This window comes from Cantharellus anzutake (assembly GCF_015039405.1).
Source record: "Cantharellus anzutake strain C23 chromosome Unknown EI90scaffold_10, whole genome shotgun sequence".
Lineage (NCBI taxonomy): Eukaryota > Fungi > Basidiomycota > Agaricomycetes > Cantharellales > Hydnaceae > Cantharellus > Cantharellus anzutake.
This window is the reverse complement of record NW_024066960.1, coordinates 465,142-487,137: the sequence shown is the minus strand read 5'-3', so window position 1 is coordinate 487,137 and position 21,996 is coordinate 465,142. Positions and strand designations below refer to the sequence as shown.

General features: G+C 48.9%; 10 protein-coding genes across 10 annotated transcripts; 4 read left to right on the top strand and 6 right to left on the bottom strand.

Annotated features, from left to right (window-relative positions):
* Positions 1-126: 126 nt before the first annotated feature.
* EI90DRAFT_3044256 (uncharacterized protein) lies at positions 127-1,170 on the bottom strand. Its single transcript, XM_039059325.1, has one exon. It carries the CDS (start codon positions 969-971, stop codon positions 282-284), a length of 690 nt encoding a protein of 229 aa, XP_038919607.1. The 5' UTR covers positions 972-1,170; the 3' UTR covers positions 127-281.
* Positions 1,171-1,794: 624 nt separating this feature from the next.
* EI90DRAFT_3044254 (uncharacterized protein) lies at positions 1,795-4,704 on the top strand. The gene is made up of 11 exons (XM_039059324.1): positions 1,795-2,007; positions 2,150-2,280; positions 2,332-2,402; positions 2,471-2,526; positions 2,588-3,021; positions 3,080-3,607; positions 3,663-3,679; positions 3,703-3,779; positions 3,815-3,857; positions 3,911-4,448; positions 4,475-4,704. Exons 1-10 carry the CDS (start codon positions 1,929-1,931, stop codon positions 4,446-4,448), a joined length of 1,974 nt encoding a protein of 657 aa, XP_038919606.1. The 5' UTR covers positions 1,795-1,928; the 3' UTR covers positions 4,475-4,704.
* On the bottom strand, positions 4,625-8,712 carry EI90DRAFT_3144597 (coatomer protein; the record flags this gene model as incomplete). The annotated part of the gene is made up of 23 exons (XM_039065164.1): positions 4,625-4,659; positions 4,715-4,840; positions 4,890-5,014; positions 5,067-5,128; positions 5,185-5,322; positions 5,374-5,636; positions 5,684-5,771; positions 5,831-5,944; positions 5,993-6,066; positions 6,095-6,325; positions 6,378-6,552; positions 6,604-6,671; positions 6,732-6,868; positions 6,937-7,085; positions 7,107-7,258; positions 7,316-7,429; positions 7,484-7,595; positions 7,655-7,755; positions 7,782-7,840; positions 7,902-8,017; positions 8,093-8,182; positions 8,283-8,443; positions 8,547-8,712. 23 exons carry the CDS (start codon positions 8,710-8,712, stop codon positions 4,625-4,627), a joined length of 2,856 nt encoding a protein of 951 aa, XP_038919605.1.
* A 180-nt stretch (positions 8,713-8,892) lies between these two features.
* EI90DRAFT_3044248 (ATP synthase E chain-domain-containing protein) lies at positions 8,893-9,788 on the top strand (the record flags this gene model as incomplete). The annotated part of the gene is made up of 4 exons (XM_039059323.1): positions 8,893-8,932; positions 9,006-9,069; positions 9,164-9,338; positions 9,409-9,788. Coding segments are annotated over exons 2-4 (254 nt in total), but the record flags the coding sequence as incomplete, so codon positions are not given.
* EI90DRAFT_3044244 (putative triglyceride lipase-cholesterol esterase) lies at positions 9,577-11,766 on the bottom strand. Its single transcript, XM_039059322.1, has 8 exons — positions 11,567-11,766; positions 11,438-11,510; positions 10,974-11,372; positions 10,833-10,914; positions 10,585-10,779; positions 10,403-10,516; positions 9,950-10,344; positions 9,577-9,788 (listed from the first exon to the last, which is right to left on the bottom strand). The coding sequence occupies exons 1-8, from the start codon at positions 11,599-11,601 to the stop codon at positions 9,696-9,698; spliced, it is 1,386 nt and encodes a 461-aa protein (XP_038919603.1). The 5' UTR covers positions 11,602-11,766; the 3' UTR covers positions 9,577-9,695.
* Positions 11,767-12,546: 780 nt separating this feature from the next.
* On the bottom strand, positions 12,547-13,774 carry EI90DRAFT_3119247 (uncharacterized protein; the record flags this gene model as incomplete). The annotated part of the gene is made up of 7 exons (XM_039063195.1): positions 12,547-12,696; positions 12,755-13,046; positions 13,102-13,264; positions 13,325-13,406; positions 13,438-13,524; positions 13,575-13,640; positions 13,697-13,774. 7 exons carry the CDS (start codon positions 13,772-13,774, stop codon positions 12,547-12,549), a joined length of 918 nt encoding a protein of 305 aa, XP_038919602.1.
* Positions 13,775-15,203: 1,429 nt separating this feature from the next.
* On the top strand, positions 15,204-16,565 carry EI90DRAFT_3044231 (uncharacterized protein). Its single transcript, XM_039059321.1, has 4 exons — positions 15,204-15,524; positions 15,577-15,610; positions 15,659-15,973; positions 16,028-16,565. The coding sequence occupies exons 1-4, from the start codon at positions 15,267-15,269 to the stop codon at positions 16,174-16,176; spliced, it is 756 nt and encodes a 251-aa protein (XP_038919601.1). The 5' UTR covers positions 15,204-15,266; the 3' UTR covers positions 16,177-16,565.
* A 400-nt stretch (positions 16,566-16,965) lies between these two features.
* Positions 16,966-18,660, bottom strand: EI90DRAFT_3044229 (uncharacterized protein). Its single transcript, XM_039059320.1, has 6 exons — positions 18,621-18,660; positions 18,546-18,549; positions 18,009-18,298; positions 17,861-17,956; positions 17,731-17,806; positions 16,966-17,674 (listed from the first exon to the last, which is right to left on the bottom strand). Exons 3-6 carry the CDS (start codon positions 18,243-18,245, stop codon positions 17,151-17,153), a joined length of 933 nt encoding a protein of 310 aa, XP_038919600.1. The 5' UTR covers positions 18,246-18,298; positions 18,546-18,549; positions 18,621-18,660; the 3' UTR covers positions 16,966-17,150.
* Positions 18,661-19,404: 744 nt separating this feature from the next.
* Positions 19,405-20,965, bottom strand: EI90DRAFT_3152355 (uncharacterized protein; the record flags this gene model as incomplete). The annotated part of the gene is made up of 3 exons (XM_039065785.1): positions 19,770-20,965; positions 19,670-19,714; positions 19,405-19,608 (listed from the first exon to the last, which is right to left on the bottom strand). The coding sequence occupies exons 1-3, from the start codon at positions 20,886-20,888 to the stop codon at positions 19,405-19,407; spliced, it is 1,368 nt and encodes a 455-aa protein (XP_038919599.1). The 5' UTR covers positions 20,889-20,965.
* A 230-nt stretch (positions 20,966-21,195) lies between these two features.
* EI90DRAFT_88055 (uncharacterized protein) lies at positions 21,196-21,883 on the top strand. Its single transcript, XM_039068194.1, has 2 exons — positions 21,196-21,313; positions 21,378-21,883. Exon 2 carries the CDS (start codon positions 21,402-21,404, stop codon positions 21,729-21,731), a length of 330 nt encoding a protein of 109 aa, XP_038919598.1. The 5' UTR covers positions 21,196-21,313; positions 21,378-21,401; the 3' UTR covers positions 21,732-21,883.
* Positions 21,884-21,996: the final 113 nt, after the last annotated feature.

Here is a 21,996-nt window from a genome sequence, read left to right as displayed (position 1 = left end):
TTGTCTGCTGACCTCCGCCTGACTCGATATCAGACCTTGCACAAGCGTTCTCAGATGCGTACTCATCCGCTGCTAGTATGATAACGAGCACCACCTCTCCCAGCAGCGATATACATGCTCTGTTGTCTTTTTTGTCCTTTGAAGACTTCCAAGAATGTTTGGAGCGGTACCATTTTAAATGGGATTACTTACTGACTCCTCCAGTGTGCTGACTTCCCCCTGCCCCCTCGCGAGCATTCCTCTCATTCAGAGAGGTCACAAATGGTTCATCTAGCTATCTTTCAACCGTTTTCACGTCGAAAAGAAGCATCTGCTGAGTGCCAGCTCACCAAAGCGCCCTGCGCTTTGGCTTTCTCTCGGCAGGCCAAATCCCTGGCCTCAACCGTCTCTGAAGCACCCCGCGCTTCGACTTTTTCTGGGCCAGCCAAATCCACGACCCATATCCATTCCTCTTGCTCTGAGAGGTCTAAGATGGTCCAAGCGACCGTCTCCCCACTGGTTCCACATGGGGATAAAGGCATCTTAGCATCTGCTGAGCGCCAGCTCACCGAAGCGTCCCACGGTTCGGCTTTTTCTGGGCTAGTTAAATGCCCCTCCTCTTTCCTCTCCTTCTGAGAGGTCAAATGCAGTCTACCTGACTCTCTTCCATCCGGTTTCACACCGGAATGAGGGCAGCTCAGCTTCTGCTGAGTGCGGCTCACCGATTCGCCCTGTGCATCGATTTTCTCTGAGGCTGTTGAATCTCCAGCCCCAACTGTTCCTCTCGTTCTGAGAGACCAGAGGTAGTAGGAACTTCTTACAACTGCTTCCCCACCGGTTCTAGGTGGGGAAATGCGCTTAACAGCCCAGGCTGGGTGCCAGTTCACTGAGCACCCCCGCGCTCTGACCCCTTCTGCGTCAAACTGTCCAATGGCTTCCACCACTGCTCCTGGGCGACCAACTCCATCATAGGAATGACACATACAATGCATCCTATGTCGTTTCCAGCTTAGGAGGTGGCTCTTCAGCTATTGTGGGCCCTCAATGCCAACATGCGCTGGGGTCCCATCGCTTAGCCAAACCACTTCACTGCGAAACCCTCATCATTTTTGTGTTATTGTCTTTTCCTTCATCAACTCTGAAAGGCTCCACTTCCCTTTTTTGATTGTATTTTCTTGTGTTATGAGAAAAAGTTATGGATTTGATTATGTAACTCTCGCAACATAACAGAATGAAAAAGTGCAGAGTCCAGCGAAGCGCGAAGCGCAAGCGCTCTAGTTATAGAATCAAGAAAGGAGTGTAATTAAGGATTTGCACTTGAAAGAGGAATATGTAAAGTCAGGTAGGAGCCAACAAGAAACATGCGGCACATTCATCCTATTTATAGATGATATTTCACTAAGATGCTGCATGTCCTTTTCGGTTTGGGTGTGCGGGGGGAAGGATGCCAAGTAGGTGGAAGATTGTGATATTGGTATCACCCAGTACCCCAGCCGTAAGTGTTACGAATAGTGGATTTACAGGTTTCCTTTTCTGCTTACAGTAACAGTCCAACTCTGCACTGCGGTGCGGGTACACCATCTAGCCAATAGATGACATCCTGCAGGTGAAACACAGCCAAGCTGTAAACTATATTATCCAGCTAATAGACGACGTCCTTCCCTTAATAGGTGCTACCATTGGAACAGTTTGATTGGTGCCGTGCCATCTTCCAGCACTGTCAATCAGCTGACTTGTTCCCGAGTTGTGCCGATTTGTCTAAGGCTGTAAGGCTTGCGTCAGCGGTCTTCTCTGTTCGTGCTCACCTTTTTGTAGTTGTTCGACTGTCAGTATCACACTGTAGATCCTGGGAATGATGGGTTTAAACACGTGATCGTCGGTTGGCACCGTCACGAGCCTGACGCCGACACGACCAGAAGGCGAAATACATAGAAGTCCTATATAAGATCATGGAAGAAGATGAAGACGCGTTCCTTTATGGGGAGTCTACCGCTGAGCCTGAGCCTGTCGTGAACGTTGCTATTCCAGGTTAGCGGGCTGGTATCGTCGTATGTGATCATGCTTTTAACTTTTTGTACTTGCAGCTGTCGACATATCCCTGTGTGTATTTCAAATCTGATCGTCTCGAAGGCTGCCCCTCAATGTTTCTTTCCCAGGGCTCAATACAAAGGCATTAGCGCGGGTGCAGACATACCATTGTCAGAGTCAGCACCGGGTGCTGTTGGTGAGCACAGTGCTGAAGCTGATGCAGAAGGAGAAGATGAACAGGAGGAGGATGACGAGGAGGATGACGATGAGTCTGTGAGAAATTTATTCAACTTGACTGAACTTCTATGAAACTGTGGCTTGTAGGACATCGAGATAATCTTGAACGCACCTGTTCAAGAAGACACTTCCGCTGCAGCGCGTTCTCGTGATTTTCGGTAGGGGCATTCCATACCACAGATGTGGTACATATAGCTATCTTGGCTAAGCGACTCTTCCCCGACAGTTCAGGCCCATCCCTCAGAGGAAGCATCACAAAAACTTTCAACCCAACACCACGACGTGAGTTTCTCAACATTCTACAAAACTTGTTGTGATACGAATCGTTGCCGTTTTTATTTAGCCAGCGTCCATTTAACAACTGAATACATCCCCCGTGAACGAGGAGCGCCAGTCGCAAAACCCCCGACCCAACAAGCCGAATCCACGGCAATCACCAAACAAACCGAACCTGCAATGGAACGGCCTATCATACCCAAACCCGAACAAAGGACAAACGATACGACTACATCATTACTTCCTGATTCGTCTTCCTTTCCTGTTGCCATTGCACCCCCCTCTGCACCACCGATTGACCCTTCTGCAACTGGAGAGTTCTCCGGTATATCAATATATGACGTCGACCTACAGTCGCTGTCAAATAAGGCTTGGAGACGGCCAGGTAGTGACCTTAGTGACTGGTTCAACTACGGCTTCGACGAGATATCGTGGGAGGCGTATTGTGCCCGTCGCCGAGAAATGGAAACTATGGGAACGGAATTGAAGGCCAACGTTATGGTGCGCTATCCTAACCCTGAGTTATTTCTTCGTTTACCGATGGACCCTGTTCCCACAGAATTTGGCTGGAATGTCAGAAGAGATGCTTCAAAACTCGGTGCCACCAGAACTAAGATCGATGTTGATTGCCCAGTCTGCTCGAATGGGAATACAACAGCAGCAGCAACAGCGAATGAATTTCCATTCACAATTTGGCGGACCGCAACCCCAAGGTGGTTTCCCCATGCAGATGATGCATCCTGGGATGGGAATGGGTCCTTCTGACATGATGGGAGTTGGGTTGCCACCACAAATGGGCATGGGTGGGCCAGGAATGGGAATGGGCGTCGCACATGGGATGCCTGATGGTAGTGGTACACCAATGCACAACAATTTGATGGGTGGCCCAGGTGGAATGAACCCAGGACAAGCTCAACAAGTTGGTGATGATTCTGGTGTTATGCAACAGCCTCAGGTGCCTCACGGAGCAGAAGGAGGGTTCCCTATGCAGATGGGTCACTTTTCGCCCCAGTCAATGGGCCTGAGTCAGGGAGTTGGTGGGGATTTTACAAACACTGGTGCTCAGGGTTCGGGGGGTGGCATGCAGGTGAGTAGATCGAGTTACTAGTAATGCCTTCATTATCTAAGGTAGCTTTCGATAGGATTCTATGGTCGGTCCGTCACCTATTCCATCATATTCAGAATCGGCGGTCCCAGTCATACTGGCGGGCCAGCAATGCGAGGGCGAGGGCGAGGGATACCATCTCGGCCGTTTGGCGGTGGGGTCCCACTGGGCCTGCATCGGCACGCCCAGGCGCCAACCCTCCAATGGGTAGGGGGCAATTCACGGCCGTTGGGTGTGAGTGATGATTATATCGTGAGTAGATATCGGCTGATGGAGTCTATCTAGCGGCTCCCCAAATGTTGCCAAAACGTCCGGCATCCCCATTGCCCCCAACGTCCCTACTGGGCCGCGCAACCAAATGCCCCGCTACAAGGATAAAGATCGTGACGGTGGCTTGGCTCAGGTGGATGGGCTGGACTATGGAGGGAACGGTGGTGGCTCTGGCAATGGCAGCGGTGCTGAGGATCGCGATCGTGACCCACATAAAGACCGGCACCGTGAGCGAGATTCTGAACGAGATCGGGAAAAGGGGAAAGAGAGGGAGCGCGATCGTGACAGGGACAGAGACAGTGAGCGTGACAAGGAGAAAGAGCGTGGGAGAGATCGTGAGCGGGATAAGGAACGCGACTCGGAGAGAGACAAGCATCGTGATGACCCCTCACGCAAAAAGGAAAAGACGCCGCCGTTTGGACCTCGAAAAGATGCGGACAAGGATGAGCGTGAACGTCGGAGTCGTGAGGAGAGACGCAGTTCGCGTGACGAGCGCCGGCGGGACAGCGATGATAAAAGCATTAGCCGGTACGCACTACCCATTTTTGAGTGAGGCGTCAAGTAAGGTTCTGTTCATAGGAAACGGCCCCATTCAGAGGATCATGAGAGAGATTCGAGATCCTTAAAACGTCGCTAGATCTTCTCTGGTTACCACCATTCATTGTCCTACTCTCATGCTGTCCTGGTGCTGATGAATTAATAGTATATTAATTATTTACATAGCATGAACTACGAGATAAGCGCGATAGGCTTGCGTTTTTGTGCTTGGGTTCCATCATCATCAGTGGTTGTACTAATTATCATCCGGGGTTAACTTACCCAACGTTATCTTGTCTCCGAGGGAGAGAGCAATGCCTTGCGTTTTGCTTCGTATCCGGACGTGCCCTTGAATAGCGCCTGTGTCTTCGGCCTTCTCAATACTGAGATTCGCAAGTGCATCTTCACCTGGAGAAGAATATGAAGGAAGCAAAAAAAAAAAAGAACAGATACTGACCGAATAAACTTCTCGCATACAGATTTGCAGAAAGGAAATCGCAATCACCCTCGAGGGCTGCTTCAGGAGTGAGACACGCCATGTTCGTTGACTTCATAATGTGTTGCAAGTATTCCCGCAGATCGCTGTGAATAGTTTTAGCCTTTGGGCGTGGCAGTGACGCATATGTGTACGAACGTTATGCCTGTGTTGACGTTCACTCGATTTTCCCATTCGAATTCAGTCCACATGCTTCGGAACTAAGGATCAAAGCATGAGGAAATCTGAGCCGGGTCTAGATGGCGAAATCACATACGGCGGCTTCATTGCAGTAGGCAGGTTTGATGTAATCCATTATATCAATATGGATGTCATTGAGAACAACGGAAGTCTCTGTCGTCCCTGATTCCCATATTATGTTCCCAAAGATTACACCCGTCTCAGTGGATGATACCTGGTGAAGATCATCAGTTACGGCGCTCAAAGTCTTCAGCTAAGCTTAGACCTTAATGGTCGCCTTTATACTGTGGAAGCTATGCGGTCCAATGGTATATGTAGATGGCCGCTCTACTAATTTCAAGTCTCCGAGAGTTGCAAAGTCGATGCAGAGATTTTGGAGGGTATTTGGGTTTGGTTGACGATAAGAACATCTGTCGAGTGGGAAGATCCATGAGTGAGCACAACTTCCAAGGCCATTGCCTTTACCCAGTAATATATCGAATTGGTGCACTTTCACGTATGCTTCGGAGTATACTGGATCAGAGAAGCCTGAAGATGGGTCAGCGAAATGGAAATCAAATAGACAGTATGCATGCCTGTCAGTTGCACCACTCGGCTGAGGTTAGAAAGGAGATCCTCTTTGACTTCTTCTGCTCCAGTTGCCCTTGACACGTCCTGTTCATACTATAACATGGTTCGAGGAGTTAGGGGCATTTGTCCAGCGACGCGGAAGTCGCACTCACATCATCAAAAGCGTCTATCCCCGATTTCTTCGAGAATTGTCTGAAAGAGAGCACATCATCCACTTGCACAGTGACTACTTTGCTGTCCTTCTCTCGCTTTTCGGCAGCCTTGCGCTAAAAGCAGAGTTATAAACCACCGTCGAAGGAGGTCAAGAGAAACACAGCCCACTTCTTCGGTAGCGACCATTTTGCATAAGCAGCTTTAGTGTCCTCCAAGAAAATGATTTCCACCTCACCTCCTCGGTGTTTGTGAGTTGGCATCACTCAGTGTTCTTAAACATCCCATGATGCGCTCCATAGAATCCTCATCAATGGGTGCAGACGAAAATTTGGATTGCCCAACCCGAACAACGGACGTCATAATTAGCATCACTTCAGCCTGAAGCGCATTGACACCCTTCGCATCCTTCGACACCTTCCTAAATCTCAAGACCAGCTTCGTGAGCGTTGTGGCTAGCACGGATCCCGTGAAGTAGTCTCCCTGGAGAATGAGTGCTTCATGTGCCTATGAGTCATACGATCCCAAAAATGATGGTCACACACTTACTCCTCAACGGGGGTTTAGACGCTGCCTTGACTGCCTCAAGACGGGCAGCAGCAGCGCTCGAGTACGCAGTTTCTGTCGCATACGTTCCATCGGCGAGCACACGGGGTTGTCCACTCGCACCAGTCCCCTCTTTCTTCTCCGGTTCAACGTCGCCTCCAGCTTCATCGAGCAATCGCTAAAATGGAAAATTAACATGCATGATTTACAGCTAGAGGTTAAAGCTTACTTGTTCGGACGCCAGGATGGGTATTTCACCAATCGTCCTGCGGATCTCTTGCATTGCTTCGTGAATCTCTTTGTCGCCCCAATCAAAATCTCCCCACGTAATCAAATATTTTTCACGAGTACACTGACCTGCAACCTCGGTACAATATTCCCCGACAATCCAGAGAGCCCCACGGAAAACCTTTCCAGATTTGATTTGAGAGAACGTCTGCAGCAACGTCTTGGTGATAGCGGCACGCAAATTCGGGAACTTTTGCACGACTTCCCTAATTTCAAAAAAGCAACCAGTGTAAATGTTTTGGATCATGAATCACGAACCGAGGAAATGACTAACCGGACGAAAGCGATTACGTCGACAGCTGACGCGTTGTTCGAATCACCCAAGAAGTCCATAAGCGCGTGTACTACGCTGGCTGCGACCTCGGAGAATCGGATGGCGCAGACATGTATCGATTGAATGAGAAGTTGTCGATACTCGCCGCTCTATGGACAATCAATAGGTACATAGTTACAATGAAGGGAAACGTCCATCAGACTTACTTTCTCAAATTCAGAGTCAACAGTCTTCACCAATTGCTTCTTGAGGAAGTCAACAACTTCATCGACGTTACGGCTGGTAATCATCGAAAGCGCGATGGAAATGCATTTCTTCTTCACTTCCATATCGGGACTTGACAGTACACGAAGAAGATCGAGCACAAGGGGTCCATTACCATTGAGATCAGCGGAGTGCTTCTCATGCAATGCGGACAGGCGGTCCAGAACAATGAGCTTCACGTTATTGTCAGGCTGACCGGCAGCGAGGTTGATCAAGGTGGTGGCGGACGCTGATGAAATGTTTTCGTTAAAATTGTGAGGCTAATGGAACAATCACCCCTCACCTTTGACAGCGGCAGGATTGGATGTCAATGTCGTTAAAGTCGTAGCGGCTTCATACTTGACAGATGCTGAGCTCGATTCCAGAAGCTCATACACAATGCGAATATACTTGGGCTGGTATTTGACGGGCATCAGCGAGTTATCGCGAACGTCAGGGAGCAGTCGCATCTCACTCGGTTCGGGGAATCCCCAAGAGAATCCTTCCGTATCACCTCGACAACTGCCATCTGCATCTGCTCGTCCCATGATGGAATTTGATCTATGGAAGAAAGGACTTTCTCCACAGCTTTCGGTAGGCACAGTTTGTCAGGAAAACAAGACCATTGCGAAGACATGTCGTATCGGTTTCCTGACAGCCGCTTGTCAGTTCGATTTGCGTTTCTGCAGAAGAAAGCAACACTGGATGGTGTCGAGACATACAGCAGCCAGAAATATCTGAATAAGTTCGGGGCCATCGGGGAGGAAGTGTTCGAAGTCGCGTAGATGGTTAGAATTGCAAGGACGGCATTCTTTCGAACGTAGGAATGTCGATGTTCCTGGAAGAGACACATAGATACGGACTCAGTCTGTATTCAGGGCCTCGTTAAACACACATACCAGACATGAACGACAAGTGGAATCAATGGCTCCAATAACTCTGCATCCTTGATCTTTTGGATGGACCGCAAAGTTGCGCCACGTATGTATTCATTGGGATGTTGCTGCTCGCGCGCGCACACATACACACACACATCGAGTTGCAAAAAAAAACACGAACGTCAGAACGGGAGAGCAGCCCAGGACGATGTTCTATAAACACACCAAATCATTCCGAATAGCATTAACCACAAGGATCATCTCCTGCTTCAATTTGCCATTGTCATCGTGCTTTGGGCAGACTTCCCAGTATGTATGGAGAAGTTTCTTCAGAGTTTTATTCTTCGACGGGAGAATGTATTGAATAATGGCATGAGCAATTGAGGCTACACGATATAGGGGATTCAAATAGCATAAGTAAAAGTACCCCATTATGTTTACGTGACTAAATGTGCAATCTTGAAGATTTGAAAGAAAAACAGAGTCAACGCACTTGAGGGCTGCCATTAAGAGTAGCAGTAATGATACGCCGTAAAGTCTCTAGCTTGAGCTCATCTGAGCCCCTTTCTAACGCTTGTCGGAACTCTTGGGTGGAGGGAAGTTCAGAGGCATCACCCCAGACAACCGTGAAGGAGATTGGATCGGTCGACGCCATGTTGGAAATAAGGTTGTAAAAGAAGAAAGTCTAAGCGCCTCCCCTCAAGCCGAGTGGCACAAATGGACCGTAAAGAAAAAGCGGAAGGAGCAATACGACGTCGAAGTTCAGCCGGGTCGCGCCAACACAAGTTCGCGTCCAATATAAGACGTGGATCAAAGTTTGAATTACGGGATTTGCCGCTCACCTCCCAACCTTTAGTTTCCCACTCTGCTGCCCGGTACGTTATCATTCCGGTACTTATGGGAGACGGAGGCATTGACGAGGGGTTCATTTCATATTTATTTTGTTAGGGGAACGACCCTCGACCCTTCTTCCTTAGACTAAAATTACCCGATGGCCTCGCCAACACTCACTGTAGGTCCATTCTTTCCAGGCTCTCCCAAGACCACAGAGCTTAAACATGTCCCTCATCTTTTCTGCCGCATAACATGCACACACATATATACAGGTGGCCCGGTATACGGCCCTAATTGGCGGTATCTTCTACGGCATAGCCCACCGCCGAACTCTCCAAGCCAAAGCTAATGAAAAGGCCATAGAACACGAGCTACACAGACGCGAAACCCTTTTGGAACAGGCACGAAAAGCATGGGCAGAGAAGAGCACATCGAAGAATTCTGATCGTACGTATTGCATTCCCTCCCTTCTTCGATATGCCTTCAAGACTTTGGTTTCCCACATCATGTATTTCAGTTATCACCAATCCGGAGGACCCAAAATTCGACTTAGAAGCCTTTGTGGCAGCATACGAAAATGCTTAATCATTATTCATCACCTTTCTTTCTGCACAACTACACCCTTACTCCGTCAACATAGCCGAGGCGAAGCCTTTCACGCGTCCTGCTGGCCAATCCACGGCTTGAACTATAAGATTTATATTAAAGTACATCCGAGCCAGTGGCCTATCATACATTATGGCATGAGATAATGGAGTCCTTGAATTCCTAATTATTCTTTCCTGGCGAATATGGTATATGCTTTCAGTGCCATCTCGACGCTCTTTTCCTTCCATCTTCAGGGGATTGATATTGCTCCAATGCCTCCACCACCTTTGGGATAACATCCACGTCTACCTGTTGGGGAAAGGGCGTCGTCAGCAATGGATAACGCTTAAGAAGGCTCCATAAGTTCACACATTTTCACCCCAAAGGCAATCAATGTGCTCATATCCATGCAACTATCCTCGTAAAAATGCGTCACCACGCAGGGCAACTAGATATTGCGGCAGACTTACGGGTTTGGGTATCGTATGATCAGGTAATTGACCAAGCATAGCATCGATGTCCACCAGACTGTCGAATCTCCGTAGAGGAGAACGATGGGTGTAATGATGTTGCGGCTGGGGAACTGAATCACCGATCAGCGGTTTGATCATCCTGGAAATGGACAGACATGATACCCTGACAGGATGATAGAAATTCTTGGAATAAAACGAATGCGCATCATCATCGTACATCTGGAATACACCCGTGCGCATAATTTGGAACCAATGGACCACCGACTTAACAGACGCAAACGAGTACAGGTGAGCGTAGGCCGCCAGTTTTTGCTCTTGTGAGATGTTGCGTGAATACCATGAGAACAGGAAAACAAGAGCAGTATCGATGGTCTGGACGAATATTGGTGGATCTGTGACATGGGCTTAGCGATCGTGGCTAAAATTAATGATTTAGAGACGGGGACTTACACAAGATGGATTGCCACATGACGGTTGAGGGTAAAATGCATTTGCGCCCAAAGAACAAAAAAAGGAAGTTTGGCGACGACTTCATAAGTGCGTCCACCAACTTGGACGCTAAACCTGGACATAGAAAGCAAGAGTCCGGACAACGTAAGTAAGTGAGTATACTTCTGAATCGGAGCGGACACCTTTCGGACTGAATGCAGGCGCAATAGCGATGAATACCGAAATCTTGTCGTTTAATTGAGGATGGACACTCAAAGCTGCAAACGCCTGCGCAGAGCCTTGGCTGAACCCAATGTAGCTTAATCTCCCTGATGTAGGCTTCGTGAGCTGGAGGATATATTCCAATGTCTCAGGAATATCCGTCATGCCCAAATCGTCTCTATAATAGGGATTAATCCGCATTGTACCACAGAACGCGTGGAACTCTTACATCGAGAAGTCCCAAAACTGTTGGTATTCGGGGAGAGCGTCATATTCTTCTTGGAATACTTGTTACCACGGTTATTTCCAAACTAGGAAGAGCACCGTTAGTTTCCCAGCGTCAACAGCTCCATGCGAAGCCATGGCGCACCCAAACATCATACCCCATCTCCACCAACACAAATGGAATGCTTCTTTGTTCGTCGGTAAGGCAGACCCAAACTTCGCTGTTCATCAACAATCCGTGATGAAGATACACCACCGGTTTCCCCGTCCGAACCCCCGGCCTCGCTCGTCGTTGACCCCTTTTCGTGCACAGCCTATGAAGACAGAGGAAGTAGCCATCTGAAGTGCGAACTATGTGATCTTCGGCAACATATCCATGAATTGCACAAAGTCGCTCGAAGTTGACGGCAGATCGTATAGCCTCAACATGGTCTGCTCTAGCTTCAGTTTCAGGAGTCCGAGGGGCGAGTAAGGCGTAATGAGAATGATGAAAGATACAGCGGGATGTCTCATAGAACCAGTCAATGAGGATGTCTGGCATACACTGTGCGAAGAAAGAATGAAAGGATGAGAGTGCATACACCCAGCATGGGGAAGACAGGGGCATACCATCGTCAAGAGACGAATTACGCCCTCGAGAAGGAGGACAGATATGGCGCCCAGGAGAGCCATGTACTCGCCCCTGAGACAACATGCACTAAACACACGAGCTCCTCTGAGTGAGATCCAATGCCCTACCAGTAAAGACGCCCTAAGACAGGTACACGAGCCATGTTTGCGAAGGGAGAGTGGATTACAGGCGTATCTGTTTGTGTTTCCCTAGCGAAAAGAGAGCTTTCGGTGGTTGATACGAAGATTGTTAGCGTGCGACGGGGTGGTACGAGAAGGGGTTAATTTCCAAACGTTGGCAATGAAATCATGCGTTTGCACCACAAAACATAATATTTAATTTAAGCCACCTCGGCCTCGTGACCTTTCATCTAATCACGCTCAACTCGCCACCCAATTTGAATTTCATAGATAACTGTCGCAAGTGCCTGCTGCTTTTTGCCCTTTTGCTAAGCTCTGCCAAAGGATCGCGCCGCGTATGCGATTCAGAGATGTATGGGTTCGGTCGGGACTTCGCCGAACCCCCAGCATTTAGTGAGCTAGCTTGGGTGGAATAATTCTTGCGTAAGTTCGTAGTGCCTGTGCAAGGGAACCGATATTTGTGTAATTCGCCAGGTGAGCGTTGTTATAATGCTAGGACCAACAGCGTCACCGGTTCTGTATGGTTCAAAGTAATGATGGCTTTAGTGAATCCTTCTGAAAGCGTTTTTTGATATATTGCGCGAGGGAGGACAAAGCAACTGTACAGATGTAGAAGACATGGAGAGGAGTGCGAGGATGAGGATGGTCGAATGGATGATCGTTGTGATGAGGAGACTAAGAGTAAGGGAAGGATGAGCCTTGAGGACTCAGCTCCACACTCTTATCTATTCCAGCCCAGCCCAAGTCATCGGCATTTGTAAGCGCATGCCTTATTATTTACCACGTTCCACGCGAATGCTTATACACACCAGTATCCACCTCAAGTCATCCGTAACACGACGTATGCTACTAATAACGAGTACAAGTACGCAACTTCAAACTAGGTTTCATAATCGTCAACAACACATAAGCCAATGGAAGAAATAGGATTCTAGAGTGTCGTTAAAAATACAACCAACTGAGTGCTTTCAGACCTGCCAGTCTGGGTAATCTTGTAGAAGCTTCTTCTTGGCACTGGCACGATCGATTGACCTTTGCCACACTAAAGCTTTGATATTATGGGCCACGGCAAACAATGCAAAGATAATTAATATAACACCGAGACTGATGCCAATCGCCTGTACACACAGTCAGAACACCAGGAGGTACACTCCGGACACGGGTAGTTGTACATACCGCGAAAGCTACCGCCGCAGGGGTCTTGGAGGAGCCGCTCGACTCGATGCCGTCATTCACATTGAACTTATACACACTGATCAGGAGGAGGCAAAACGCGGCAATCAGCGTGCCAACCGCGGAGAACACCCCCACGGCGACAAAGAACTCCCACAACCCGACCGTCAAGAAAGGGTGCTGAGTGCGCGTAGCTCCCCACTTAAGGATTGCTTGACTGCAGGTGATGGTAACGAGACCAATGGTGAAAAGGGAGAAGGCCCACATCATGTATGTCACATTTCCTTTCTGGGCGCTTGAGGTTAACCGAATTAGACGCCAAATACAACGCAAGATGAAGTACTACTCACGAGAAAATGGTAGTATACGTCAAACCAGCTCCAAGGGCGGTAACGGCTGACACCGCGGTGATAACAGTGTCATAAGCGTTCAGAACATCCTGGAAGACATCAGGTTCACAAAAAGGTAACTCTTGGGCAGAAGTTCGATTCACCTGACACCAGTCCCCAACACCTATCACGAAAGAGATCAAGGCATCAGATATGTGGATTCTACCGCAAAATTATTGCCCACTTTTGTAACCAGTTCTCTCATAACAGGGTTGACTGTGAGCTAGGCTGCGGATCTCTTCTATACTTTTATCTAATGACGTGAGCTGATCGAAATTTATCAGGGAATGAAGCCACAAAGAAAGAGTATGGACTTGCGTATTGCCTGAAAGTGAGAGAGTCGGCGGCTTTTCGACGAAAGTCGGCAATGGCCTTTTCCGATTCCTAAAACAAAGCCGCTTTAGGACCAGATAAGGGATTCGATTGCAACCTACTGGGCCTGATGGTGTATCTGCAGCCTCCTTCAGTGACCTGGATGCCTCCCCTTCTATCTTATGCAGCTTGGGTCAAGGTCTCAACTTTGGCACGGTCAATCGCTGGAATAACGCCGACAGACCAGTTTTACTAGGTCGACCCTCACTTCACGGCGATTCGCCAGAAGAGCCTCGCTCAAGCTACGGGCCTCTTCCTGCATGAACCATAGCGTAAATGCGGCTCATCGTCGACCTAAGTCATAACTTGCCTGAGCTCTTCGGAAATTGGGGTGTTTAGTCGGAAGTATAAATGCTACTGTGGTGCTGCGACGAAGCTCAGCCGAATCAGAAAGGCCCTCGGGCGCCTGATGTGCCGAAGCAGGCGATTCGTTAGCCATGGATCACAGACAGATGTGGCACGTTTCCGCTGAAGTCACTTGACAATCGGAAAGGGTACCCCTGTCATAAGCGCGGCGAAGTAGGTCCGGCGAATTTCACAGAGGACACGGCATATCGCGAGCAAACGATTGTCTGTGAGCGTAAGCGCTGCCGTTCATGTCCACCTCAACCGTAAGGTTGTCTGCCAACGGGCCATTCCAAACGTTGGGTGTGTATTTCGGATGTCGGAATGTCGTGGTTACTCCTTGATTTCCAATCCAATATCTATGACGCTGACGCCCTTCGCAATACGCTATGGGACACGCCCCATGACCCACAGATAATTTCGTGGGCAACGTGTGTACAGTCGAGCGCAGATCGGAATACAGTGCAGTTTTCGGACGGAAGTTTCCCCGCATCTTATTGGCTCTCCACACTGAAATCTCACTACAAGGAAGAGCTGGTTCGCTAGTACGCTCCATCCCTAAATGCCGAATTCCCCGAAAAGCTGGGGGGTTTAGAAACGCTTTAAAAGGGGGCAACTTAACGGTAATGCGTTTCCGCTGATAATCGCTGCGGTTGGAGGTGAGGCGGGATTATAAATGAGTGTTTGTCGGAAACGTCAAGTATGGTACCGGATTTCAGTGTCCCAGACTGCAGGCACGTGGGACGAACGATGTGAGTAGAACAGCTTGCATTGCTTGGTCAAAAATCAGGTAAGGCACCACCTCATTCATGTGTCGTGGCTCGCAAGGATTTGCAATGGTCATGGAGTACAAAGGCACTCGACCTCGCACAATGACCAGAGAACCATCTGACACTTACATCATGGCACAACAACTCCGAACTAATTTCTCTCCAAAAGGTTGATCCATGTGGGGATCTTCTACATTTATTTCACGTCGCCAACCGAAGAAGTGGAACAGTATGGTCCAGCACCAAGTGGTAAGATCCGAAAACATAGGCTGGGGCCCCGCAATCAGTAGCCATGGTACCTAAGGATCTGAACCTTCGTTTGTGCTTGAGCGAAGCAGCAGTACTTGAGCAAATCTGGCAGAAGAATAGTGAACGAGGCTGCCCACCACCCAAAGGCATGTTGACATTGAAGCGCGTCATACCCTCGGTACTCAGGCCCGGCACAACGCTAATCCTGCCTACTTCTTGCATTCACACAGGTCGCGCTTGGAAGCGAATACTGGAACGATCCACATTCAACGCATTCAATCGGGCAGCATACTTAAGTAGAAACGGCCCTGTTCAGTGCCACCTTTGCTACGAGCGTCCTGAATCCACTCCTGTGACTGATCCAGAGCACGGCACGGATTATCTCTCTTGATGAATATATATAGTCGTGGCTGGATTGTTCTCGTGACTTCTGCGTCGGCATTTGCCGCATCGTGGGGATCGCCAGAAATCCAATCGAGACCTAAGAATAAGTGCGTGGCCATGTCAGGCCCCCCTGAAGCTGAACCTCTGCTTCCCAGACAAGATTATGATCTAGAGAATGGGGACAAAAGCAGAGACAAACAGTGGCGGGAATGGACTGCGGAGACCTTGGAATCGCCTCGTACACATACGTTAATCATCTTACTGGTACTCGGTTTGCTTCTGCTGGCATGGCCATGGTTACTTACTCGACCGAAAGATTGCTATAGATGCTGCGTGTGTTTTAGCTGACCGTTGAGTACTCGATACTATGACTTACCCAATGCTGAGCTTCCCTGTAGTGGCCTATTCTCTCTTATCACCTACATGCACACCCGTAGAGGGTGAAGACGCACCTATCTGGCTCAACGTGACAGCGCTCATATCCCTCGTCATAAATTGTCTATTCGTTCTTGAAATTCCACTCACAATATGGTCACTCGGTTGGAAGAAATATTGGCCGTTCGGACCTGCACCTCACGCCAGTTTGCATTTCTTCGATGGCGTCATCATAATTACCACATTCGTCCTGGAGGTAGTGCTGAGGGGAAAAGAAAGGGAGCTCGCCGCTTTGCTTATTATCCTGCGTCTCTGGCGGCTGGTCAAGTTGGTTGGGGGTCAGTTCTGTGGATTCTAGTAAACAATTCTAGGCTGAGGTTTCGACTTACTAGGTGTCGCAGTGGGAGCTGGCGAAATTCAAGAGGATAGCGCGAGAGACCTTGCAGAAACCAAACTTGCACTGCAAGAGGCGAACGAGCGCTTACAAGCTGTTGTTGAAGAGAATCAGCAACTTCGCGCCCGGCTACGTGCGTACGAGTAGAACACGTTGTCCGACAAAGATCAGTCTAGACAGGGCCCATCCGAAGGGTGGTCAAGAGGGTCGGGAATGATACCTTCACGTTATGCTACGGACTTAGTGTTGGCATTGATAGGAACAAATGGATACCCAGATGTTTTCAGCGAAGAAGAAATCCTGTACAAACGAGGGACAGGAATATTTGGAACACCGCGGCCACTATTGAGCGGAAGCATCATCATTGTCTTTTAGCCCTTCCTTGGTGTCCTTGGTGCAAGCATCTTTGTATTTCCTTTGTTTAATATGTGGTTGCTTTGGGTTTGGTCTTATTTAGCAGTTATGACCTTGGCTGACTGTAGCGGAGTTGGCCAAATCATATTGTCATTTCGTCATGTCATACATGTGTTGTCAGGGCTCGGGGACCGGTTTTCATGATGAAGCCCTGAAACAGCTAAAGAAGATGTAATGTAAGCATCGAAGAAATGCAGTGGTCCAGAGGCGCTTGGAAGGTTCGTGGTGGGAGGGGACATGAAGATCAAAGATCAGCTGTGTTAAAGAGTGCAGTAGTGCCGGTATAAAGGGTTTACTGTACATCGCGTGCATGCCCTATATTCTTTATATATTTATTTTTGTTGGTCGAACCCCATGCAATGGCTTCTACGGTGTGGGGGTCCATACTTATGCACTGGGGTTTGCTTTCTTACGGCTCGAGTAGGTAATTGCTTCAGCTTCACGAAGATGACCAACGGTTTCAATTCACGACGCGTGCAGTGCTCGGAACGAAAAATGTATACAGTTGGTTAGGAGGGCGTCGCGAAATTAAGTGGGGTATACTAGCTAATAAACGGTATAGTAGTTAGCGCTAACCAGAACGCATATCGCAGACACATCATGAAGTAATCGGCCACCCAGCAGCAAAATAATTCTCTAATGTAGCGGCGGAAGATCATAACATTTCACGGCATCGCATTCCACCCTCCAACAACACCACAACACGTTCACTTGACACGAACAAGCTTGTATCCGTAGTGCCACAAGAACGGCCTCAAGCTCTCGATGATTACATGAATGTCGGGTTGAATTTGTGACGAGGCAGCGCATGGATTAAGGCACGCAGGTGTGAGTGGACTTAGATGATGAGGGTGTTCTTCCGAATTGTGCATGTTCTGCTCGGTAGTCCCTGACAAGCTCGAGTTTCCAAAGTACACCACATGATCTGGAGCGCCGTCCAGGAGAGTCATGGAATTGACATGTCCAGGCTCGGGCATGGAGTCGAAATCTAGGATAGGATTTGAGGTGTAGGCCGGGAATAGGGGTAGGGCGAATTCGGGGATGGGCTCAAAGGGTGTCGATTCCATTATTCCCGAGGCGCTGGCGAAGGAAGCTGCACGAGTCGACGTGCCACTCTGCCAGCAGGGTGGGGTTCCTTGGTATTGGGCCTGAGTGACTAGTAGGGTATTGGCTAAGCCCAGCTTTGCCTGTTCCAGTAAATCCGAAAATCTCTTGGTCGCGGGCAAGGGATCTATGAACGACCAAGCCATTGAGATAACTGCAGACCAGTTACATTTTGACTCTTACCGTGAGTGGTGCGGAAATTCACATTGTTAATGGCCTCGTAGATCTCCTCGCGGGCGGTTTGATACGAATAGTGACTCTGCACAATTTTTGAGTTATGTTCGCAGTCTGTGACTCGCTGGTAACACCCTACCTTCATCTCAACTGGAGTCGGCCCCTGCCCATGGCACTGTACCCGGAAGTTTTGGCAATCGATGCAGACGTGGCTTCCGGGAGGGCGTAAGCATATCTAAGGGATGGCTGATCAGACGACGCAAGAAAGGCTGAACGTTCGCTTGTACCTCGCCCCTGAGGTCGCACACTAGGCACCCAGCAGTGGTGCCTCGTGTATCGGGAGTTGCTGCGTGGGCAAATGACATGATAGATGATTGAAATGTTGGGTTGGGGAAAGTTCTCAGCGACATATACCTTGGCTCCGACATGAGAAGGCGACCAAGTGTCTTATATGAGAGCCGGTGGAAAGAGAAACTGCATGTCGATGTGGTATCTGGAGCAAGTTTCCTGCTTACAGGTCCCATAGGAGCGGAAAGAAAAACAGGGCAGAGAAGGATGTAGCATGACTAAATTACGCGCACCCAGCGCTATTGAGATATCCGCGGCGTGGGTTGGGACTGGATAACGGACGCTCTTGTAGTGATATGCCGTCAATGGCGTCAGGCATTGCTGGGGTCTGGAAGCGTGGGCTCGGTCAGCTGTATAAGCGCGAGTTACTGACTGGAGGGCATGAGAGTGAGGAAGAGGGAATGTGGTTCGTTGTGCAGGATGGGATGCGGGAACAACGGGGTGTTCGATCGGCTACTAAGGGTTTGAGGGAAAAATCCTTGCGCAGGATATCTGAATTAACGAGCGTAATGTCTAAGCATGCTGCGGAACACTGATAGCAACACCCTTTTGTTTTTAATACCTCCGGTAGCTCGTTCGAAGAAACAGGGGAGATACTAGAGCGCGAAAGGAGGTGTACTTGGGCTTTGTGATGCTGAAGCGCTAGCACAAGAGCAGCAAAATCTCTGCGCCAAAGACTATTGTACCACGTTGGACATGCATGGCTGCGCGGGCCTGCACACCCGCCCTTTGGTTAATGTAGTAATACGATCGATAGGGACGATAAAACATCATTATGCCCTAATTAGGGCAAAGTACAACAAGGGGAACCGCATACTCAGGCAATAAGCTAACTGCGCTGCACCAAAGAAGTAAGATTGCTGAGAGCAACATAAGACTTTTTCGACTGATCAAGCGTATAGATCTGATCACACCATCGTACAGTGTTCTTTGAATAGGATGCTCGTCTCGCAAGTGCAAGTAGGATACATTTGACAGGGGAGAGAGGTGTCAGATGCGACTCGATCGAGACTGAGTATATCTGGCTCCGCGATATATGTATACTCGCCAGGCTGGCCATTAGGCTCGGAAACGGCTAATATCCCGGAAAGGCTGTTGAACTCCAGGAGGACCCCGGCATACTCCGTCAGATGTCCGTTCGGAGGGGCCTCATTTCGGCCCTCAAAATTCGAGTCTCCAGACCCCACTTGAGGCCCTCTGACAAGTCAAACATTTCCAAAAACTCTAATTTGGCCCTCAAATCGATCAGACATATATATATATATATTTTCGCTGGCAGCCCTTTGCGCCACCGCAACGATGCCTAGAACACCATTTGTACAAGAACATAGAATATTAGTGTTCACCCTGATTCAGCACACCCTCTTGCAAGCCCTCCTGAAACTTCTTAATTGCACGCTCAATTGTTCCGATGTTCATTTTGAGCCGGGCAGCGTGAGGGCAGCATGGCCAAGCTTTGTTGATTGGCACTTCTCTTCCTGAGGCTGCTATTACTGTGTGGATGGCCCGGTTTTTTCTCCTGGCCTTCAGGTACAACATCTGTATCGGATTCATTCCCATGCTCGTGTGTAGGACTCTTGACTGGGATTTGGTTGCTCACTTCAACTTCTCGAAGTTTTGCGTCAAAAAGCATTCTCACCAACTCCTGGAAAATTGGTTTTGAGTAGCTCTGCTGCGATTTAACTGTGGGAGATGCATACTGGTTCTTCATTGGGATGAGTAATCCATAAAAACCAAGCAAGACGGTGGTGAAATCGGGTTTTATTTGACCAATCCTCATGCCCGAGTATTCTGGCAGCAATAGTTGAAATAACTATTATTCCACACGATGTACTGTCATCCTGGTATGGCAGAGAAATTTCTTTGGCATGGTAATTCCAACCAGACATCGCGGACACTGAGGATAGCCAGCCTTTGATTGCGACTAGAGTCTGTTTTGGGCAATGTGGGAGGGAAGGAGATTTCGAGTCACTATATGTAAGCAATCTCTCTTCGAAGCCCACTTTCATCACGACGAAGTGATTCCCATTGATATGAAGTGGCATGAAAAGTGCGTGGACTCGCCCATCACGGGCCTCGCGCTCAAGATCCGTTTCCAGCTTTAGGACCTCCACAGCCCCCTTATGAGATGGGACATCGGAAAAGGCATCTATGATGGCAGTGCAGCGGGTAATTGGTAACGCAAATGTCCTAGAACCATGTTGTGCCGTGATTCTGTTGACAAGGTGACAAGCTGCATCAATAATGAAGTTATTGATCCACCGGTCCCCAACTAGAAATTGAAGGTCGGAGGTGCTTTTTTCCTCATAGATGTCCCTCATAGTCTCGTTGTATGGAAACACCTGGAGATGGAGTAGGGCTTGGCTGCGCAACTCCCTAAGATGGGCGTCCACCATGCATGCCTCCTGCAGCGACTCTAGCCAACTCAGGCTTTTTCTCCAGTCCTCAACACTTGAGTCGCATGAATACCGAGATGCGGAATCGAGAAATGTAAGGAGCCATAGGGGGAAGTTCCAGTTTGGAAACTGAGAATGCGAAACAGAGAGGTAAGCATTTGGTTCTTGATGGACGTGAGCAAGAAGACTCCTCCACCTCTCTTGGCAGGGAAGGTTTTCTGACAGTATATGGCAGAGTAGTTTGACGGATTCAGTCTCTTCGGTCTCTTCCAACACATCAGGAGGATTATCACTGAGGCGGAGGATGATATCCGGGTTTGGTTCTCCAAGATGGGGTGTGGGTGGAAGTGCAGAGACAGGTGTTGAGGAAAGTCCATAAATCCTTTTCTGAAATCCTAGCGGTACCAGCAGAGCAGGATACATCTCAAAACGACGTTGGAGGGGGCCGAAAATTTTCCGCTTGCCACCTTCAATAATTTTCCAAATATATTTCTAATGTATGCATATATACAGCCGCCAAGGCTGGCCCTCTTCCAGATCGAGGCTTGGTATTACCCGGCGTAAAAGGCCCTCAATGGGCTATATCATTTTTCCCAAAAAAGTCAACTTTGGCCCTTCATTGGATCGGAGTTCTGGCGCTGAGCGCTGATTTTCGGCCCTTTCCTGGATCGGGGGGTTCTCGGAGCATGCCGGGGTCCTACTCCAGGACACTGCCATCTACAGACGAATACGAGGCCGGATGCTGCCGAGATAAGACCAGAGTTCAGGGAATTCCCCAATCCGACCTTGCACGGACAAAGTTGTTTGATCCTGTGGTTTCCCGCCGGCAAAGGCGAGATAGATAAAGTGTTGCCGGTCCGCGTCTTCCATTCCCTGAAGTAATTCTAATATAATTTTCCATCATTGTTTTAGTAAACAGTGTCATGAACCCCCGTTATGCACACTTTGCGTTTTTCATATCGCAGAGTTTCCTGTAGCTTGGGAATGGTAAAGGCAGCGGGAATTAATGTTCCGTATTTCGGCCTCGCTTTTCACGCGCGTTGCTATGAAACGGTTCGGATCCGAGGCGCGCGCCTGTATAATACGGCTCATCCCCCCATCCCTCATCCTCGCGGCCCCCATACTTCCCATAGAGTAGACTTAGGCCCATTAAGAGCTAGAAAGGTTCTTTATTCAGCTTGGTTTCAAATGGCGTCATGGAAACCCGTCTATGTTTGGACAAACTTAGGTTATCAGCCCCTCGTCCTCAATGGTCATGTCCGTTAGACTGGCAGCGGGGGTTGGAAGACGTTATTGATTCGGGTGCATTTTACACGAACACATCGTGACCCTGACTGATCAGATGGCGCCCACCTCCTTGCACAGCAGTGGACTCATGGCGGCGTCAAAAAATTGGGCCGGGGAGGCAAGATAGCCTCCACTCATCACAAAACCAGTCACTCCCAACTGGGTACTGAGGTCCAAAAGGGGTTAAATGTCGTTGCGACGGGTGCTGGCTATATGACTGCGCAGCGACAATCAGCAACGATCC

Excerpts from the sequence above, each read along its gene's own strand:
- EI90DRAFT_88055 (XM_039068194.1), top strand. The coding sequence starts at position 21,402 with ATGCACACTTTGCGTTTTTCATATCGCAGAGTTTCCTGTAGCTTGGGA.
- EI90DRAFT_3044244 (XM_039059322.1), bottom strand. The coding sequence starts at position 11,601 with ATGGCTCGTGTACCTGTCTTAGGGCGTCTTTACTG. Across the intron at positions 10,780-10,832 it reads CAGTTTTGGGACTTCTCGAT|ACGATTTGGGCATGACGGAT; the intron begins GTAAGAGTTCCA and ends CCTATTATAGAG. Across the intron at positions 9,789-9,949 it reads ATCATACGATACCCAAACCC|GTAGACGTGGATGTTATCCC; the intron begins GTAAGTCTGCCG and ends TTTCCCCAACAG.
- EI90DRAFT_3044254 (XM_039059324.1), top strand. The coding sequence starts at position 1,929 with ATGGAAGAAGATGAAGACGCGTTCCTTTATGGGGAGTCTACCGCTGAG. Across the intron at positions 2,008-2,149 it reads CGTGAACGTTGCTATTCCAG|GCATTAGCGCGGGTGCAGAC; the intron begins GTTAGCGGGCTG and ends CTCAATACAAAG. Across the intron at positions 3,858-3,910 it reads GGGCAATTCACGGCCGTTGG|CGGCTCCCCAAATGTTGCCA; the intron begins GTGTGAGTGATG and ends GAGTCTATCTAG.
- EI90DRAFT_3044229 (XM_039059320.1), bottom strand. The coding sequence starts at position 18,245 with ATGGGACCTGTAAGCAGGAAACTTGCTCCAGATACCACATCGACATGC. Across the intron at positions 17,957-18,008 it reads TGTGCGACCTCAGGGGCGAG|ATATGCTTACGCCCTCCCGG; the intron begins GTACAAGCGAAC and ends GCCATCCCTTAG. Across the intron at positions 17,807-17,860 it reads CGACTCCAGTTGAGATGAAG|AGTCACTATTCGTATCAAAC; the intron begins GTAGGGTGTTAC and ends AAAATTGTGCAG.
- EI90DRAFT_3044256 (XM_039059325.1), bottom strand. The coding sequence starts at position 971 with ATGCATTGTATGTGTCATTCCTATGATGGAGTTGGTCGCCCAGGAGCA.
- EI90DRAFT_3044231 (XM_039059321.1), top strand. The coding sequence starts at position 15,267 with ATGAATATATATAGTCGTGGCTGGATTGTTCTCGTGACTTCTGCGTCG. Across the intron at positions 15,525-15,576 it reads ATACGTTAATCATCTTACTG|ATTGCTATAGATGCTGCGTG; the intron begins GTACTCGGTTTG and ends CTCGACCGAAAG. Across the intron at positions 15,611-15,658 it reads TGCGTGTGTTTTAGCTGACC|TGGCCTATTCTCTCTTATCA; the intron begins GTTGAGTACTCG and ends GCTTCCCTGTAG.